The sequence below is a fragment of the Phalaenopsis equestris genome, unplaced genomic scaffold (assembly GCF_001263595.1).
Source record: "Phalaenopsis equestris unplaced genomic scaffold, ASM126359v1 Scaffold000552, whole genome shotgun sequence".
NCBI classification, from domain to species: Eukaryota; Viridiplantae; Streptophyta; class Magnoliopsida; order Asparagales; family Orchidaceae; genus Phalaenopsis; species Phalaenopsis equestris.
Window position 1 is genome coordinate 1,304,858 of NW_018164992.1, and position 19,465 is coordinate 1,324,322.

The following is a 19,465-nucleotide window of genomic DNA, read 5'->3' on the forward strand; positions in this document are numbered from 1 at the left end:
TAAAAATATTTTGTGTGTGTTTTTTTGGGTAAATTTATTAAGATATTTGGATGATGACATGTTATTTAAAGCAACAAATAATGGCTAAAGTCTGATTTTTTTTTATAAGATTTAAGTTATTATCAAGTGCAAAAAATTTTATAATATTAGACTGATTTTTTTTTTTTTTTTATTGTCTTGGTATTACATAAAGATCTAAATACACGGTGTTGAATCATTTTGATAGGAAGTAGAGACATGTCTCTTTTCATGAGCACTTATAGCGCGGTACTTATAGAGAGAACGTCAGGGAGAAAGAGAAGGGAATGGACAAGATTTTTTTGAAGGGATTTTAAGAAATGAATGAATTTTCGATCTTCGATAAGTCGAAAGGAGACTGTTATTTGGAGGTTAATTGAGTTATAAGGTTTAAGAGAGAGAGAGAGAGAGAGGGACAAAAAGAGAGAGTATATTTTGGGAGAGGCTCAAATTTCTCTTTTTTTTTTCTTACATTTTTTTTTATACGAGAGAAAATAAAACCTTGAAATAATTGACGTGGCACATATTTATATTTACAAGATGCTTTCATGAAGTATCATAATGGAAAGATTATGATATCGATGTTGCGTATTGCTGGCTAGTTGATATCAAATGTTGCTAGTAAGGCAACGATTTTCGGTATCCAGGTGAATGGATTGAGTCATCGATGTTGGGCGGCGTCTTTAATAAGTGATTGAAGGGTGTTATTATTGGTCATGATGTCTTGCTCGAATTGCTACACTTGTATATGTATGCTGGGTTATTCTCTCGGGTATGGTGAGAACAATCATATCAGCTACTTCGATGAGTGAGTTTGATTCAAATACTTTAGCATTTGGGCTTAATTCAACCACATTGACAAGTTGACTCGATTCAGACTCTTCGAAGAGTGGGCCCAATTCAACCATTTTGGCATGTGGCTTGATTCAAACACTTCGGCAAGTGGATTTGATTTTGCTGCATTGGCAAGTAGACTCGATTTTGCCGCTTCGGCAGCTAAGCTCGATTAATAGAGAGAATTTTTTACAAAAATTATTGTATAAACGTATTTGTGTATATATTTAGTTTCTCAATTCTCTGTCTCTTCGATCGAGTCCTCTTGATAAGAATAAGAGAATAAATATTACCTTTGTCTTTTCAAATCCTTCAAGATGAGGATGAGGATTGACGCTAGAATGACTCCTCTTGTTCCTTTATGCTCATTGGCTTGTGCTACACAACTATCAGTAACATTATAGGTCTGGCCTTCGCCCGGGGGCATTACATGTTTCTTCAGCGAGGAACAATCTTTGAACTTATGTATGTCGATGATTGGAGTACGCTAATTCCTTGTGTGCCTTGGCTCTCTCGTTGAAAGGGTCTCTTTTGTTTCATCTATCTTGCCTGTTGAGGCCTGCTAAGAGTCTTTTGAGTGAGTAGCTTTAGAATGTTCCATGACCGAATATTTTTCTTTTAACATTATTTGGACTGTTTTAAAAAAATAAGTATGGAACTTAAAGGTGATATTAATTATGATATTTATTCAAACCTAAATAATTACACTACATTCTGAGGTTTCTATAAGGTAGCAAATAAGTGAAGGTGGATGTTTGTGTATTCACATGTACTTTCTTTACTTTTGAGAGACAGTTGATTTATCCTTGAGAAGATGAGGGTTTCGATGGCCCGTGCGCAGCATATTCTTTGTTGTGGAGAGGGGGAGGCTCCCTCGATGCCAGAAGAAGAATCTCTCTTGACATTGGAAAATGAGCTTTAGAAAAAGTCCATAATGTAAGAAGAAGTAAAAATTCCTAAAAAAACACTCATGGATTTGAATGATCTGGCGAAGACTCATCTTTCTAGAGTGCAGGATAATTCAATGCATACGAGACATATATCTCTCGCGTAACACGCTGCTGAAGATATCTTTCCCGACAGAAATGACGTTATTTCGTCTTTTGAAGGTAACATGGCCAAGTCTCCCCAGTCTGGAGCTCATCCCGTCGGTGAATATGATAATTTGTTGCTTTCATAGGAATTAATGGGACATGATACGAGACATTTAGGGACACATAAGACAGAGATCAGGTCTTCATCTGGAATGGGTAAATTCCATTGTTAGTATGTCCAAGATGGCTAAGTGATTTACCCGGTTATGGGGGAGGTCTCCAATCTGATTTTAAAGCAGGGGAGGTGGGGCTTTATGAGGCTTCAATCACATAATCAATCTTCATTTTTCTTTGGGGAAAAATAACATCAATTAATCGTTTTGTCGAGCTAGAAGGTGAATTGGCGGAGGCTCGAAGTTGTATTGTTAAACTGGAGTGTTATGAAAATGAAAACTAGTTCACTGTTCGAATTGATATTTTCTCATGTTTGGCAACAACTTGTTTTTTATCCTCAAAATTAATTGCAATCAATTCATTTTATGATTTGCTGCAGAAGAGATAAAAAAATAATTAATGGGTGGTTCATTAATTATTTGATTAATTTTTTAATGAGCCTAATGACATGATCAAATTAATAAATAGGCATGTTATCTCTCTCGGGATTTTGTTTATCTCCGATGTTTCTTCATCTTGATGGTGGCTCTCGAGTAGAGATAGAGAGTGAGAAGGAGAGAAGAGAGAAGAGAGAGGGGAGAGGAGAGAAAGAGGAAGAGATAGCGAGAGAGACTTTATTGTAAACATTTAGGCATTCGACGATGTAATTCCTCAAGCTAATAAAATTCTCTGCAACTCCGTTGACGTAGGCAATTTGCCGAACCACGTAAATCTATGTGTTCCGATGTGCTTTTATGTTTGCCAAATTTTCTCGATCCAGTTTTTTCCCTTATTGTCGTTATTTTTCACAACAGTTGGTATCAGAGCTCAGGATCAAATATGAGGAAAAGCGATGACTAGAGATGATGTGATGACATTAGAGATCAAAAAGTTTAATGACACAGATTTTAGTTATTATATGATACAGATAGATGACTACCTATATAAGAAGAAACTTCATCTTTTGTTACTATGAAAGCGACTAGAAAAGATGGATTCCCTGCTGGGGAATTTGACTTATGAGCTGACAGAACTTCCATTAGAGAATAAGACATTTCACAACAAGTGTGTGTGCTGGGTGAAAATACGTTTGAATGCAGTAAGAGGTACAATACTAGACTTATTGAAAATGACTTTCAACAGAGGCAAGATATTGCCCATGCAGTGGGAGTTGTAAGTACAAACATGATTAACCCAAGAAAGAGCTAGAAGGTACAGAGTTATGTTGACGATGATATGTCAACTAAATGTGCAACTCTTGAGAAACTGAAGTTATGCTAGACTTCAATTTGTCTTATGACGTGGATACTAGAATTTTGAGTTGTAGAGCTGAAGGATAACACATTTGAATCAAAGGGCAACATAACTAGTGAATGATGCAGCCAGTGTAATAGTCACTAAGTGGGAAATTTGATGCGAATATGAAAACCGGTCCACAGTTCAAATTGACATTTTCTCATGTTTTGCAGCAAATTGGATTTGATACTTAAAATTATTTGCTAAATTAATTGCTCTTAATTTCTTTTATGATTTGTTGCATAAGAGAAAAGAAAGTAATTATTGAGCTCCATGAATTATTTGATTAATTACTTAACGAGCCTAATAATAAATAGACATGCTAGCTCCCGTTATTATCTCTCTCGAGATTTTGTTTCTCTGCGGCGTTTCCTCTTGTTGATGTTGGCTCTCAGGTAGGGAGAGAGCGAGAATGAGATGAGAGAGAAGAGAGAGAGGAGAGGAGAGAGAGAGAGAGAGAGAGAGAAAGAGTCTTTATTGTAAACGTCGAGGCCACAGTATAATTTCTTAAGCTAATAAAATCTTGTGCAACTCCGCGGACGTAGGCAATTTGCCGAACCACGTAAATCTGTGTGTTTCACTGTGCTTTTCTGTTTACAAATTTCTCTCGATCCAATTTTTCGCCTTATTGCCGTCGTTTTTCACAACATGGAGATCAAAGGCTTGTTTAATGATCTAAAACTCCAAGAAGAAATGATGGATTTTGAAAGAGAGATTGCCCATATTCATGAAGAGCAAGAGGTTGCAACTGCTGGAATAACATTTATTAAGTAGCGTTTATCGCTAGGAAACTTATATAATTATTTGGCCGGTGGTCGAGATTTTGCTTTTGGTGTCGCCTTCATTTAGTGATCATCAATATTTATGATACTAGGAAGAGTAAATTGTATTTTTTTGATTACTTGTTGACAGTACAATTGTATGCACAGTTGTCTTTCTGAACTGCTTATGTAGTAAACTAATTTATGTGAATGGGAAAAGTCTTTATATCTTATTGGAGAAAGTTTTTTCGTTCAGCTGTCATGTCTCTTCTATTTTCCTTATGTTTTGTAATTAATAAATTCTTTTAGTAATCTGTATTTGTTGGACTTCTTGTTGCCTTCGTAATGAAGAGCACAATCCTCTATCTTGTTATTACGACATTGTTACTCCATAATAAACTGGTCATGAATGTTTTTTTTTTTAGATATTTGAACAGTCTCGTGCTAGAAAGGGAGGGCCTCTCCCATTTGAGGGAAATTTTTACGCACGTCGTCCGTATACGAGCCACGTAAAGACGAAAGACGCGATATACCACCGAAAAAAAACACCTCACCTTATATCACGTTCGTGGTCTGTACGTAGCTCGCTCACAATCGACGTACCCAAGGCTTCACATATTGTTCTAATTAAAAATAATTGATTATATTTGGCAGCGTTGAATCCAAATAATTTTACCCATACCAAATTGATTTTAACATTTACATTTTTTTTTTAACCTATCATGCATAAAGTTATCTCGGGTTGTCCACCTATACTCACCCTTATGAACCCAAGTGATCAATGGGTTTGGCTAATTTAGGTCAAATAGGTGAACTTAATTTATTTAAACCCATATATGTTGTTTATACAACAAAAGCTCAAACTCATTCAATTGGTCAAAATGACTCGTGCATTTGTCTTTATATGCCACCTAAGAGCCTTAATTGATCTCTATAGTAGTGTTGAATTACAAATCATTCATTTAACCTTGGATGTATTAATTTAAATCATGATTTTGGCAATCATGTCAACCAACATGATTTAAATACCATAAGATAAAGTTCTATTGTCAAGTATTCCTACTTTGACCCTAACAATGGAGAAAATATTAAATCAGGAGTCCTGATGCAGCTTAATGTGCGAATGATATTATTTTATGTGTTATTGGTAGTATTGTGGTATTATTTTACCAAAATGTTTCCACAATACTACAAATAACACATAAAACAGTACCATCCGCACATTATTCGGAGGTAGCTCATCCATATTTAATATATTTTCCTAACAACGATATAGTCATAAACCATTGCACGATTTGATTGGTTGAAGGGCGAAGCAAGGTGATGCAAACCTTCCCCTTCCCGTTCATTCAAATTTTATTCTCCGAGTTAAAATGAATTCTCCACAATTTATTCCAATCACTTGACCCTCTCAAAAAACTCCACTTGCCATGAGAGCCATATCTACACTATAATTTTGGTATCTAAATAAACCCTAATCACATAAGCCCACTTTGATAGAGAATTATTTGCATCTCACTCACTCAAGGTGAGAGATCAAAATTAATGGTAAAAATTAGCTCTGCTTTACGACATTTGATGCGAATACCCATTTTAGACGATGATGGACCAACACCACGCAAACCCCACATATCTCTAGCTTTCTAGCAAGTGAGTTCTCATGAAATTTCTCGAGAGGAATTAAAGTCAGTAGAATTTGGGTTTACATACATAATATTTATCACGCCACACCACATTAAAATGAATATGCTTTTTTGGATTCATATTGAACTTCATATATATTATTTCCATACATAAAATTTCACATAAATCATTATATTTTAATATTTTAAAAATTAATATAATTAAAAATTTCACATCACTCTCCAAAATTTACTCTTAACTATAAATTATTAAAAAAATTCCGCTTTACTCCTCAATAAATTTCTTTCCATAAACATAAAATTCGCTGCGTAAAAAAAATATTTACTAAAATAAGTTTGCCCCAAGCAATTAATAATTTTAAAATATTTTAAAAAAATAAATTTAGAATCTTCTCGTCCCTCACCCAATAAACGGCTGCCACCTAATCCATCACCTCTCTTCTATTGGACGGTCCAAGCAGAAAAACACACCCTTCGCTACGTGGGGCCAACATTCGGGCCCATTAAGGCAGTGGCAATATTGTAAATTTGCTTCCCCGTTTGTCCGGGAAAAAAAATGGCGCGAAAGTAACTCTAATCTCCCGCTACTAGTCTTCTCTTCTCTACACCAGCTTCTACTATATCTCCCTCCTCTTTCCCATCTCCTCTTTCCCCTAACCCTAACCCTAACTCCGACGATGCACTCGTCAGAAGCCGACGTGTCAGGTGGCGCACAACCTACGCGGCGAGGCCCGGCAAAGAAGCGCGGCAACTACAACTGCGGCCGATGCGGCCTACCAAAGAAGGGTCATGTGTGCCCCTCCTCGCCCCCACCAGCTCTTCCCCCGCGATCCGATCATCGCCTTCGTCGCGCGCTGTCCTTTGACGAGGAGATTGCAGCTGTGACCACCCCGCAGCCGGAGGCGGCGGGGATGGCGTTTGCGGCTGAGGATGATGAGGAGGAGATGGTGGATGTTGGCGGAGGTTTTGCTCTGCCGGAATCGTGCCTGGCGAGGGTTTTTCGACGGCTGTCTCCGAAGGAGCTGATGGGATCGGCGCTGGTGTGCCGGGGGTGGAGGGAGTGCGTGAGGAGGGTGTGGATCACAGCTGAGGAGATCAGGGTTAGAGTTTCGCAGGTCAGATTTGTGGGATCGGTGCTGCACAAGTGCGTTAACCTCGCTCGGCTCTCGTTGATTATGGAAAGGTTTGGAGTCGAACTTGGTTGGCTAAGTGGTTGGGGTCATGCAAAATTATGGATAAAAAAATATGAAAAACAGGGATCTAATTTAAATTGTGACCGATCTAATGAAGGAAGATGGAACATAACCTAAAGAATAAATTTGAAAAGGAACTCAATAGAAGCAAGCTGGGATAAATTTGCTGCTGTGAATTTTATCAATTGGAGATCTGGGATTTATTAAAATCATATATGATGAAAACATTGGAAGCAGGCAGGAAAATGATTGCTAATCTGTCGAAGTTATATTCAGTGCATTTCGCTCTCGTGTCTTCCTTGGTTTATTTTGCTAGATCAACAACTAGGATTAGATCGTTAAAAATTTCCAGATCTTTCTTTCAATCGTCCTTGCTGCAAAATTTATTCACTTGTCATAAGAATTGGCCTTCAAGTAACGCAGTTCAAAATGATTTTGACCTAGTTGATTTAATATAGCCGTTCTTTAACAAAATCCACCCTTGCTGACTTGTATTATAGTGATGGTAAGTATGAAAGTACCACTACATAATTAAATCTCATGGTTTTCTGTGATCTCCCTATCTTCAGATATTTTTCCTCCTAAATTTTCATTTCTATTTTCTATTTACATAAGATATCCTTAGATTCTTTTTTCTTAATAGTTCAATCAGCAGATCTGATTTATTATTGTTTTGTCCATTGTCCCTATGCTGGATCAGGTCTTAAGGTGCATATAAATCTAACGAGCTTCATTAAGGGTAGGATTTGGGGCGCTGCTCGGTAGATCCTTCTAAAGATCTACTTTTGTTCTTGGTAAATGAGATTCATGGTTAAAAAACTGATAGCAGCTGCTAAATTCGATTAATTGGTTAGTTATACTTTAAAATCATTATGGGTTCTTAAAACTCCACAAGAACCTCAATCGTTCTCTTTTGTTGTCACAGTAAAATATGGCATTTACATATATATCACCCAATTCCTATTTATTTACACATCTAACACCTAAACTTATATTTATAAAACCCAAATATTTCATATCACATAAAAATACACCATTTTTACTCTTTCAAAGTGAAATACGTTCTTTCATGCATAGATATGGTCGTATGCATGTAGAAAATCAAGTTTAGTTGTTAGATATGTAAGCACATAATAATTGAGTGGAATGTATGCAAATCTTCATAAATCATCACTTTCAAAACAAAATAATACATTTACAATCAACCAAATGGCTCTCAGTTGTTCGTGAAGTTCAAATTGCGTTAACTTTATTGTCATGGTCTGAAAGTGTGAATGATAAATGTCCACGTTTTTTGATGCAGTGATGCTGATTCAACAGTGCTAGCTTGTGTTGCATTCTCATGTCCCAACTTGGAATATCTTGAAATCAGTCTTGCAAAAAACGCTGTCAACCGAATAACTGGGTATTGCACGAATACTTTTTTTTTCCCTATTACCTGCAAGTCATTTTACTTCACTGTTATATTATCATTCTTATTTGAGTTTTGGGCCATTTACATATTAACCAAAAATTTCTTATATATTTACATATCTAACACCTTTACCTTAATATCTACACGCAAAACACTCACAACTTCGACAGCACATCTAAAATATCACAATTGCTAACTTTTTAAAAGTGAAATACTCCTTGTCAAGCATAGGTTTCAGACTCCAAAATGTTGTAAGTGTTAATATCAAATTTTGGGTGTTAGACAAGTAAATACGTAAGAATTATGTGGCATGTATGTAAATTTCTATTGAGTTATATGTTACATTACTATCTGCAACAACTTGTAGCCGTCGATACTGATGATTTTCATTAATCCTGCATCAGTAAGCTTTGTTACGAATTTTCAGTTTTTATTTTATTTATTTATTTTTTTCATCACATAGTCCAGTTGCAAAAGGCCTATTGACTGTGGAATGACTCTGATGCCGTACGATTCTGTCAAAATTTTCTTTACATGTTGTTAGGGGCTATACAGATAAATTTGCAGGATCTTTAGGACTGAAATCTACTATTTGTGCTATCTTATGCGGGAAGCATAGCACCGGCCTTATAAAGTCCGAAAAGAGAGGCAAAATGCATGTATTTTGTTTTTGCTATAATGATAAGTTGCATATATTATATATTTCATTAGACTCCTGATACTTTTTTCAATGATGCATTGTCTCACTGCTGATAATGATATGCCTCTTGATTTGTGAAAAGACACTAGCTTGAAATATAGCAATTATATATATATATATATATTAGTCATTTATAGAGAATAGTGTAACCCAAATGTTTCCTTATTTGCTCCTCCAAGGTCAATTATTATCATTTTTTGGGGCTTTTATATACACACCACCCAATTCTTATGTAGTTACATATCTAACACCTAAACTTTGTATTTTACCTTTGTACCATCCAAATATTTCATATCACATCAGAAGTACAATTATTTTAACTTTTAAAAGTGAAATGCCTCTTTTTATGTGTAGCAATGTTACATATATGTAAAATTGAAGTTTAGCTGTTAGATATGTAAATATATGGGCATTGAGTGATATGTATGTAAATCTTAATTATTTTTTTGAATGCAATAGTAGGTTTTTCCCTTGTTTACTCTTCTTTTTGATGGCATTCTTGAAACAGAGATGAGCTGGGCCGTTTTGTTGCCGAAAGGCGGAATCTTTCGGTTCTTAAAGTTGCAGGATGCACCAACCTCGGCTTTTTGAACATCAGTTCTTCCAGTTTGTCAACACTATGGCTTTCAGACCTTTATTGCGTATCTAGAGTGGTATCTGTTATCGCGCTCTCTCTCTTTCTCTATATATATTTTAGTTATGATAGTTATGATTTGCCCTTACTTGAGCTAAATATATTTTTCTACATAGGTTCTGCACTGTCCAAATCTGAAAGAGCTTTCTTTAGATTTTATTCCTAAAGCAAATGATTCCACCGATCTCGTTAACATGATGGATTCGCTCGGGCGTGGTTGTCAAAGTTTAAGAAAAATTCATATTGCATCAGCATTACTTTGTAATGATTCTGTTCGTGCTTTGTCGGATGCGAATATTAGGTATGCTGTTCATTCAGCTTCAGATTAGCTTGTTCTTCTAATCATTTTATACGGGAGTTCTTTCATGCATGAGTTCATGATACCAAGATGTTATAAGCGTATATCAAAATTTGGGTGTTAGATATGTAAATCCTTTATAATTGTGTGGTATTTATGTAAATTTCCCTTCAATGTAATCAATGTTTAAACATCATAAACGTTTGTGATGAATATTTATGAAACTAACATGGTAGTGGCAACATTTTCTAATCACAAAGTGAAGAAATGCATCTTAAGAAAGCATCCCAAATTACTTATAATTTTAGGGGCATTTACATGCATGGCGCACAATTCTTATGTATTTACATATCTCACACCCAAGCTTCATATTTAGACACTTAGCGCTCATTTCCTTAATATAGCATAGAAAATAACAATATTACTATTTTTTAACAGTGAAATACACTTTTCATGCTTTGGTTTAAAGCACCAAAGTGCAATGTATATCAATATGAAAGTTTAGGTGTGATTTAAGTAAATAAATAAGAATTGTGTGCTACGATTGTAAATTTCCCTTAATTTTATTCTTAATGCTGATTAACTATAGCCTGATGATTATTCCAGGGGTTTGCGCATGTTGTCCTTGATTCTTGGCTCAAGAATCACAGACGCATCAGTGGCTGCAATAATTGCATGCTACACAAATCTTGAATTGCTTGATTTGAGTGGGTATGTTCTATTTTTCCTTACACCAAAAATTATAATTTGAGATGATAATCAAGCTTCATATTAAGCATTTTTATCTCGTTAGTTCAACTGATTAGGTAAATTTGTAAATTCTAATTCTTGATTGTGCTTTTTTCAGATCAAGCATTAGTGACAACGGTGTAGGAATGATATGTAACGCATTGCCTAGAACTTTGTCTAGGCTCCTCCTTGCTGTGTGTCCAACCTTAACTTCAAGTAATCATCTTTAAACCAAGATTATGCTGCAAAACAATTTTCCTTGTGGTTATTAATTAATTGTACAATTTCAGGCGGAATTCAATTTGCCACTGCGCAATTGCCACTTCTTACACTATTGGATTGTGGCATGAGTATCTGTGATTCCAGTTACGACGATCAAGATCCTCAAGATGGCATGATCAAGATTGATGAGAAGGACTTAGAAAGTAGGAGATGTCGAAGTCTACTTGCTAAAAAATCAAATTCTATGCATCAAAAGCTACTAATCAAGCACGAGCGTTTAAAGAAACTTAGTCTATGGGGCTGTTCAGGATTAGATGTATGTCCCATTTCATGTTTATCTTAGTGGCCGTTTGGAATCATTTTTGATTTTTATTTTTAATTTTAATTTTTAAAATTTTTTATTTGATTTATTTGTGTTATGATTTGAAATTAAACATGCTTAGTTTTTATTTGAATTATGTTTATTTTTAAAAATACCAAAATATCATAATGTTGCTCTGAGTGTTTTCAAAGACATGCTAATTTGTTTTTAGAAACAATAAATTAAAAATTATAAAAAACACTAACAAATATCTTAAAAAAAGGAAAAAAGAAAATAAAATTAATCCCGAATAAGCCCTAGGGGCTGTTTCGGTCCTTTGAGATCACTTTTGTTTTTTTTATTTAAACTAAAATATGTTTCATTGCTGTGATTATTTTAAAACTCTCAAAACAACACTATTTTGAGTGTTTTTAAAAACTAGTTGATTTATTTCTAAAAGTAGAAATAAAAACATACAAAAAATACACTATATAGACACATTTAAAAAAAAACAAAGATATAAAATAAAATTGATCTCATACAAGCTCTTAGAATTTCCTTCTGTTGCTCTATTTTTTGACTGCATATTGATCTTGCAGGCTCTATATCTCAACTGCCCAGAACTTGTTGATCTTAATCTCAATTCTTGTACAAATCTGCATCCTGGTAAGAGGGATTAGCAAATGTTAATTTCTTAACCACCAATTGATGATGTCCTTATTTGATGAGACTTGATAACAGCTGTTTCCTAACATGTTTGCTTTCTCTATAGAGAGATTATTGCTTCAGTGCCCAAACTTGAGAAATGTTCATGCTTCTGGATGTCAAGACATGCTAATTGGAGCAGTTCGAAATCAGGTGAGCATTTCCTTTAGCTAATCTGATTTTTGAAACTGAATATTGACCATTAAACATTGAAAAATATATCACATAGAAAAATGTTTACTAATAGAAATGGATAAAAAATATATCATGCATGAGGAACTTTTATGATGGTTTTATGAATATAGAAGAGAGTGTTAGGGGAGGCTTGTGCTCAAGAGCGGTGATTATATATGAATAGCCAACTAATGAAGGGAAGGGACTTTATGTGATTTAGTGAGATTTATTTATTCTGTCACATAGAAAAATGTTTACCATCTCAAAGATAAAAATATATTATAAATATTTGCTCTTTAATTTTATTTCACTAATAATCTTAGCTCTCTTTCATTTTTACTCCAAATTTGTGCAAGATTCCTTCATTGCTATTATCAAGAGATGGGAAGGCTTATTACTTCTACGACGATAGACCAATCTTGTTTGTCAGTAGACATTGTGATAGCCATCTACAAGACCGATTTCCTTTTGAGTTGTCTTTCATTTGTCACATTCAATCTTTTATCAATTGTTCTTAGCTTCTTAATTTTTTTTAATGGTGTTGACAAAAATAACCATCAACCCGTGATCTCTTTGTTACTCATTGATAGTGCCTTGGAGCTACATTTTGTTTAAATAAAGGAGAAGAACAAATGATTTCCTCAAACACCATGCAATCTCTGTTTATATTGCACTTAGGCATGATATAGATAATATTCTTGTAGATGTTAGGTATATGACATTAGCTGTTATTTAGAGTTATAAAGATTTCATGCAAAACATGTGAAATGAACTTACACAATATGTTTTGGCTTCTCAATCAATTTTGGTGTGAAAATTATCTCACTACTTTACAATAAAGCATTAAACTCAATTTGACAGTTTTCAACACACTTTGTTAATTTCAATTACATACACATAACTTCCTTTTTTTTTTTCTTTACGTAGTGGCCAAAAAAAAAAAAAAAAACAATTATGCTTGGAGGTCATGGGTTTGCGTTATGCTCTCTATAATCTAAGAGGAAGATTAAATTCATCAACTCAAATTTTGTATTGGTGGAGCGTTATGCACTTGTTTACATATATTTTGTAGCCCCTTAAGTAGAATAAAGCTAAACTATTAAACATTGAGGTTTTTTTTGATATAATGGCTGAAATTTCATCATAAGCTCCAAAGTTAAGCGTATTGTTGCAAGAGCACTCCTGAAATAGGTGACCTCTTGGAAAATTTACACCAATGAGACAATTGTGAGGCCATTAGGCCAAAGTAAACAATATCTTCCTGAATGAAAGCTCGAGTTGTTACAAATGGTACTATCAGCATGAAGATGAGAATTAAGTGTCATAGAAAACAAAGTGGCACACCATGGGAGCCATCTCGTCTCCTAGATGGGATAAATTTATACATGGTGGGAGCCAACTCTTGAATCTATAGAGACTAAATGTAGAATTTTGTTAGCCCTGTGGATGATTTTGGGTTAAATAAAATGAAGAGGATGTCAGTTACTTAAGTGGTGGTGAGAATGAAGTCATACTCATAAACATTAGAGGTACATTTGTGTGTAATTATTGGAATTTCATCAAAAACTCTAAAGTCAAGCATGCTCGTGTGGGAGCATTCTTGGTATGAGTTGTTTTATGGGAAATTACTCAATGGGACAAAAACGTGAGCCCATTAGGCCAAAGTTGACAATATCATGATCGGTGAGAGTTCAAACTATCATACCTATGCCTACCTAAACTTCATTATACAAAAGAAAGTGTTACCAAAGTCAAGCATGCTCGTGTGGGATTACTCTTGGTATGGGTTTCCTTTTGGAAAGTAAACCAATGGGATAAAGACGTGAGCCCATTAGGCCAAAGTGGACAATATCTCGATATGTGGGAGTTCGGGCTATTATACCTATGTCCTTACTTAAACTTCATCATGCCATTTAGTGTGGATGATTTAAGTTTTTTGCCTTTGTTTTAATTATGACTTGTGCTGTCATAATGTTGGAGATGGAAAAAAAGCTTATACCTCATTATCTACATGTCAAATTTAGCTAATCATTTTATCTATTTCATGAAATTGTAAAGAGGTCCTAACAGGCTTAGAAATCCATCAGCCTTCCCTTTCAAACCTAACAAGTAGAAATTCTTGTCTACATTTAGAATTTTGAGGCCCATGATATATGAACGTTTTTGCTATAATACAAATATTCTTGAAGTTGTAAAACTAGTTCCAAAACATTTTTAATTATGTATCTATGTTGAGTGGCATGAGCTTCTAGTTAAAATGAATTATACTCATTTTTAAACTTAGAATCCTTAAAGTTATGTTACCCAGGGTTTGTTAACTTAAGATTCATAATTTTACCAATGAAAAAATGAGCTAAATGTTAGGAAAGATGTTATTTGAACTCAGGAGTGAATATTATGAGCTACAAAATAATTGTTAAATATAAAATTAAAATTTTTGGGCATTTTCATATGTAGCACACAATTCTTACAATTTAATATTTCTCATTCCGAACTTTCATATTTACAGATATATCACTCAAAATTTTAATATGACATCATAAGTAGCGCTATTACAACTTTTTTAAAAAGTGAAATACACTTTTTCATGCATAGTTTAATATACTAAAGTGCTACATATGTAAATATAAATGTTTAGGTGTGAGATATGTAAAAACATAAGAATTTTGTGCGACATATGTAAATTTCTGAAAAATTTTATGTGATTTTGTTTAAAACTACATTTGTGATTGCACAATGATCAAATAATCTCTCAATCTTCAGTAAGGCATATGAAAGACTATACTTCATATAAAAATGAAGATGTAAACTCAGATATCACTTTTTAATTAAGAGTGAATTTAGTCATCTGTTATGCAGATGAGGATTAGACATGAAGAATAAGTGTTCTTACTCTAGTTATTCTCTTCTTTTATGCAAGTGTTCAAATGAAAATTATTCCTTGACATGACTTGATAGTTTTTTTATTGCTAGCATTGAAGTAGCGTCACTTCTTCTATTTTTGAAGTTGAACCATTCCCCTTGCAAGCACTTGAAAGAAAGCTTTCTTTTTGATGGCATTCTTCACCTCTTTTTATCTTTTGCTCTCCTTTTTTTTGTTGCATTGTGTAGGGGATGCATGAAAAATTGAAACCATTCATTTTTTTTTACTTAGTCATAGTTGCATCATGAAATGATGAGTGAGAATCACTGGATATAAATAAACTACTTAACCAATATCTTTAAAAATTGAAAGTAAAATATGCAGTTATTGTTTTTAAAAATCAAGTGTGAATACATTTTAAGCTAATAGTTACCAATCTTGAAAACACAATATATGATTTTATGCAAAATACTGAATGAATTGGACTTTACTTGAACGTTTCCATCTGTTTTACTTGTGACACGTCGATATTGTCATTCATTGAGGTTGCTTGTGGGCTTTTAATAAGTCGATTCATTGTGAAAAATTTGTCAAACATTATCTTACTATTGTGTTATTTTTTATTTTTTTAAAATTTTCTTTATCATATAATGCTTATTCATCCTTTGAAAGTTATTACTTTATAGAAATTGTATATTACACTATTTTTTGAGAACCATCGTTAATAGATTTTATAGTAGCTCTCATTTTTTAAAATGCTCTATATCATATAATTAAAACTATTTAAATTTTTTTATCATTAAAATTGTTGAATCCAATATATTAACACATGACTTTTCATATTGCAACACAGAGTCTATAAATTTTATTTGCCTTCAAGATTACAAACACATCTTTAAAAAATTGAAGTGTTTTGGCATTAATAAAAACTGATATGCTATAATATTAAGAGCATTTTAAAATATTTTATTATACTTCAAATTTGGTACATATTTAAGTCAAATTTGGAATTAAGTGGTGAATTAACATTTTTATACTTTAGTGTGCTACAATCATATAATATGATATCTTAAAAGTGCTTATAAGAAAAATGATAGAGAGCACAATGATAAGGGAATTTACACATATCAGATAATTCTAATGTATTTACATTCTCACACCTAAATTTTCATAGTAATTCACTTAACACTTAAATCTTTAATATCACATCAAAAATAACATTATTATTATTTTTTAAAGCTGAAATACACCAATTTCATGCATATGTTTAAAGCACCTAAATGCTATGTATATGTAAATACATAAGAATTGTGTGCTAGGTGTGTAAATTTCCCTAATAATAAAGTTTTACTTTTTATCAATATTGATTTTTATATTTCTCAAATATGATTGACTGATTTAACTCATTCCAATGTGATTTAATAGTCATATCTTCCTGAATGTGAATTAAATAGTTTGTTTCTGATAAAATGTATTGGAGAGGTTTTTTGTCATTTACAAACATTTCAACTTGAATCATATATATATTTTTTTTGCAATTAGTTTCTTAAACCTTCTGTTAAGTTCCAATCTGGCAAAATACAATTGAATCATAGAACAAACCTTCTTATCCATTTGTTTTTTTACTCATGGTTTCAGGGCTTTTGTTACTTGTTATAAGTGCTTTCACAAGTACCTACTAGATAAGAACACCATAAATCTATCCATCGTACTATTTCGTTGCCATCGTGTTTTTCATAACTTTGCTCTAATACAAATTCTAAGTACAGATAGTGTCTTAATCCTAGAGTGAATATGATGATTCACAAATGAATTATAATTAAAATATCAAGCATAACAATAGCGAAAGCAAAATAATTTTGCGGTCGACTTAAATAAGCCTTTGTTCATGGTCGTATTGAAATCAAATATCTTACTAAGCTTTAAAAAGGTACATTGCATTGTTTTAAAGATATAGAGAAAGATGGTCTAGATTTAGATATTGAGATGTTATTTTGGCTATTCTCTTCTCTTTTTGTTGCATAAATTTAAATTAGTAGATAATTGTAATTGCTCCAAACAAACACTTAGTCATCAGTTAAGCGCACTTAATTCTCAATGCTATGTATTTACATTCTAGCATCTAAACTTTATTTTTTACATTTATACCACTCAAATCTTTCATATCACATTAAAAATACCATCATTTTAATTCTTAAAAAGTGAAGTACAATTTTTTTTTTTCATGAAAATTGAAGTATTCGTGTTAGATATGTAAATACATATGGATTGAGTGGTATGTAAATCTTCCTTTTTTTTGTTTTATGCATCAGATTATATAATCAATTTCAATTTTTTTCAACCCACAGTATTTTTTTAGAATAACAATAATGTTTTCCAGGTTCTCAATGAGTTTACTGCTGTAGAGAATCAGTTTTCGCTAAAGCGTTTGGCTGATGGCTCCAAGAGAGTTCAACTTCCCCGCTTCCTCCCACAAGCCGTAAGTTCTTCACTTTCCCACCCATATAATATATTATTTTACATACACACCGCTTAATTCCTTTGTATCTACACATATAACCCTTAAAACTTCAATTTTTATATATATTCCACTTTCTATTTGCATAAAAAGGTTCAAAGTTAAAAAAGATTGATATTTTTGATGTGATACGAAATATTTGGGGGATACAAATGTAAAAAAAAGGTAAAATTTATATGTTAGATATGTAATTACATAGGAGTAGAGGGTGGTATATGTATGTAAATGCCTCATTTTCTAATAATTACCTATTATATTTCAGCTATATGAGGATGAGAAAAGGAAAAAGATACGACCATCGCAGTGCATGCTCCATTTAAATGAGAAATTGTGACCTGGCTTCTTTTTCAAATTGTTATTTTTTATAAAAATGGCAAATTGGTGGACTGTAAAGTATAAAATCTGAGTTGTCTGTAGCCCAATAAAATAAAAAAGCCCACCTTATCTTTGGTCTTTGTTTCAGAATTTCTCTTTTTTTTTTAATTATTTGAAGAAATCATTTGACTGTAAAATATGATAATATGCATTGTTACAATGCTTATTGAATTTAATTCACATATTTATTATGGACATTTGTGCTAATGTGTCGGGCTTTGAAGTGTTGTTTACTTAGAACTATTTGGTTTTTGAGGATTTATTTTGGGGGGAGGATTTAAAGCTAATTAAATATAAAAGCTCATCCTTGTTAAATTTAGGTCCACACTTTTTATGTATTACATATCTAATAAAATGTGTTTGCATTCATGATATAATATTAAAGATTTTGAGTGATATGTTTGTAAATATAAAAGTTTGGGTGTTATATATGTAAATAATTATTTAAATGTCCTAATTATCAAGCAAATATTATATATTTATCAATTTTATATATGTAAATAATTATTCAAATGGCCCAATGCACTCACTTTATGAACAACTTGAATTAAGTTAGATCTTGTTTTCTCAAATCAGTAAATAAATAATGTTTAAATATTCTTTTAAAATTTGAAGGTTAAATGAATAAAATTTAAAATAATCCAATTCATTTTTTGATATTCATAATCAAATTTGTTTGTTTTTTAAATGGACCAATGCACTATAAAAATTTATTTATTTATTGATGTTTTTTAAATAAAGTTTGACTAAATAGAATTTTGTTTAATTATGTATTTAATAATAGCATATTATTATTTTATATAAATAGCATATATAAATTTAATACAATTTTCCCTTATTTTTTAATTTCAATAAAGGAATTTATAAGTATTTATTTATTTGTTTTTATTGTAAGAATTTTTTTACAACTTTTGGGTAATAAATTAGTTCAGGCGCTATAGCCTATATGTAATTGCCCCTTTATTTATTTAGTCTAAACTAGTTAAATTTAAACTTAAAATTGTTTAATTACTTATTCATAAAATTATTTATTAATAATTTTATATATAGAAAAAATTAAGCATTTAATAAAATTTTTAGTTTATTTTTAATTTTATTATGAAAAATTAACTATAAATTGAACTACTTAAATGTTAATTATAGTTTTTTTAATATTTCTTTTTATTTTAAATTTAAAAGTATTTATTAATAAATTTATATAAAAAATCAAGCATTTATTCACTTTTTTATAAGTTTTTTTTTAATTTTATTTTATAAGGAAAACTAGAAAATTAAGTACTTTTTTTCTTCAATTATTATAAACAAATCAGATTTTTATTTTTTCTTTATTTATTTTCACAAACACACCCAAACACATACGCACTCACATCACATATACAAGGTTTTGAACCCAAGATGACAAAAACTTTTTTGTTAAAAGACAGCTCTCAACGAGTGGGCTAAGATGACTTGCATAAACAAATAAAGTGATTTGGCTTGCATAAACAAATAAAGTAATAAATCATTTATGTTTATTACAAATTAAGTCAAAGTAAGAATATATATGTGACAACTCGACTCAAGATCGAACTAAACATGAACTTATGATTCAACCAAGCCA

The 19,465-nt window shown here is 32.2% G+C and overlaps 1 protein-coding gene across 1 annotated transcript; it reads left to right on the forward strand.

Moving 5' to 3' along the window:
- The first annotated feature begins 6,337 nt into the window (after nucleotides 1–6,337).
- LOC110029183 (F-box/LRR-repeat protein 17) lies at nucleotides 6,338–17,965 on the forward strand. Its single transcript, XM_020731354.1, has 11 exons — nucleotides 6,338–6,922; nucleotides 8,236–8,337; nucleotides 9,555–9,699; nucleotides 9,797–9,981; nucleotides 10,585–10,689; nucleotides 10,826–10,923; nucleotides 10,998–11,245; nucleotides 11,830–11,896; nucleotides 12,003–12,088; nucleotides 17,353–17,451; nucleotides 17,753–17,965. Exons 1-11 carry the CDS (start codon nucleotides 6,417–6,419, stop codon nucleotides 17,822–17,824), a joined length of 1,713 nt encoding a protein of 570 aa, XP_020587013.1. The 5' UTR covers nucleotides 6,338–6,416; the 3' UTR covers nucleotides 17,825–17,965.
- The last annotated feature ends 1,500 nt before the right edge of the window (nucleotides 17,966–19,465 follow it).

Bases quoted from the DNA above. Each gene is read 5' to 3' on its own strand.
- LOC110029183 (XM_020731354.1), top strand. From the start codon at position 6,417: ATGCACTCGTCAGAAGCCGACGTGTCAGGTGGCGCACAACCTACGCGG. The intron at 9,982-10,584 runs GTATGCTGTTCA...TGATTATTCCAG, and splicing joins TTGTCGGATGCGAATATTAG to GGGTTTGCGCATGTTGTCCT. The intron at 12,089-17,352 runs GTGAGCATTTCC...AATGTTTTCCAG, and splicing joins TTGGAGCAGTTCGAAATCAG to GTTCTCAATGAGTTTACTGC.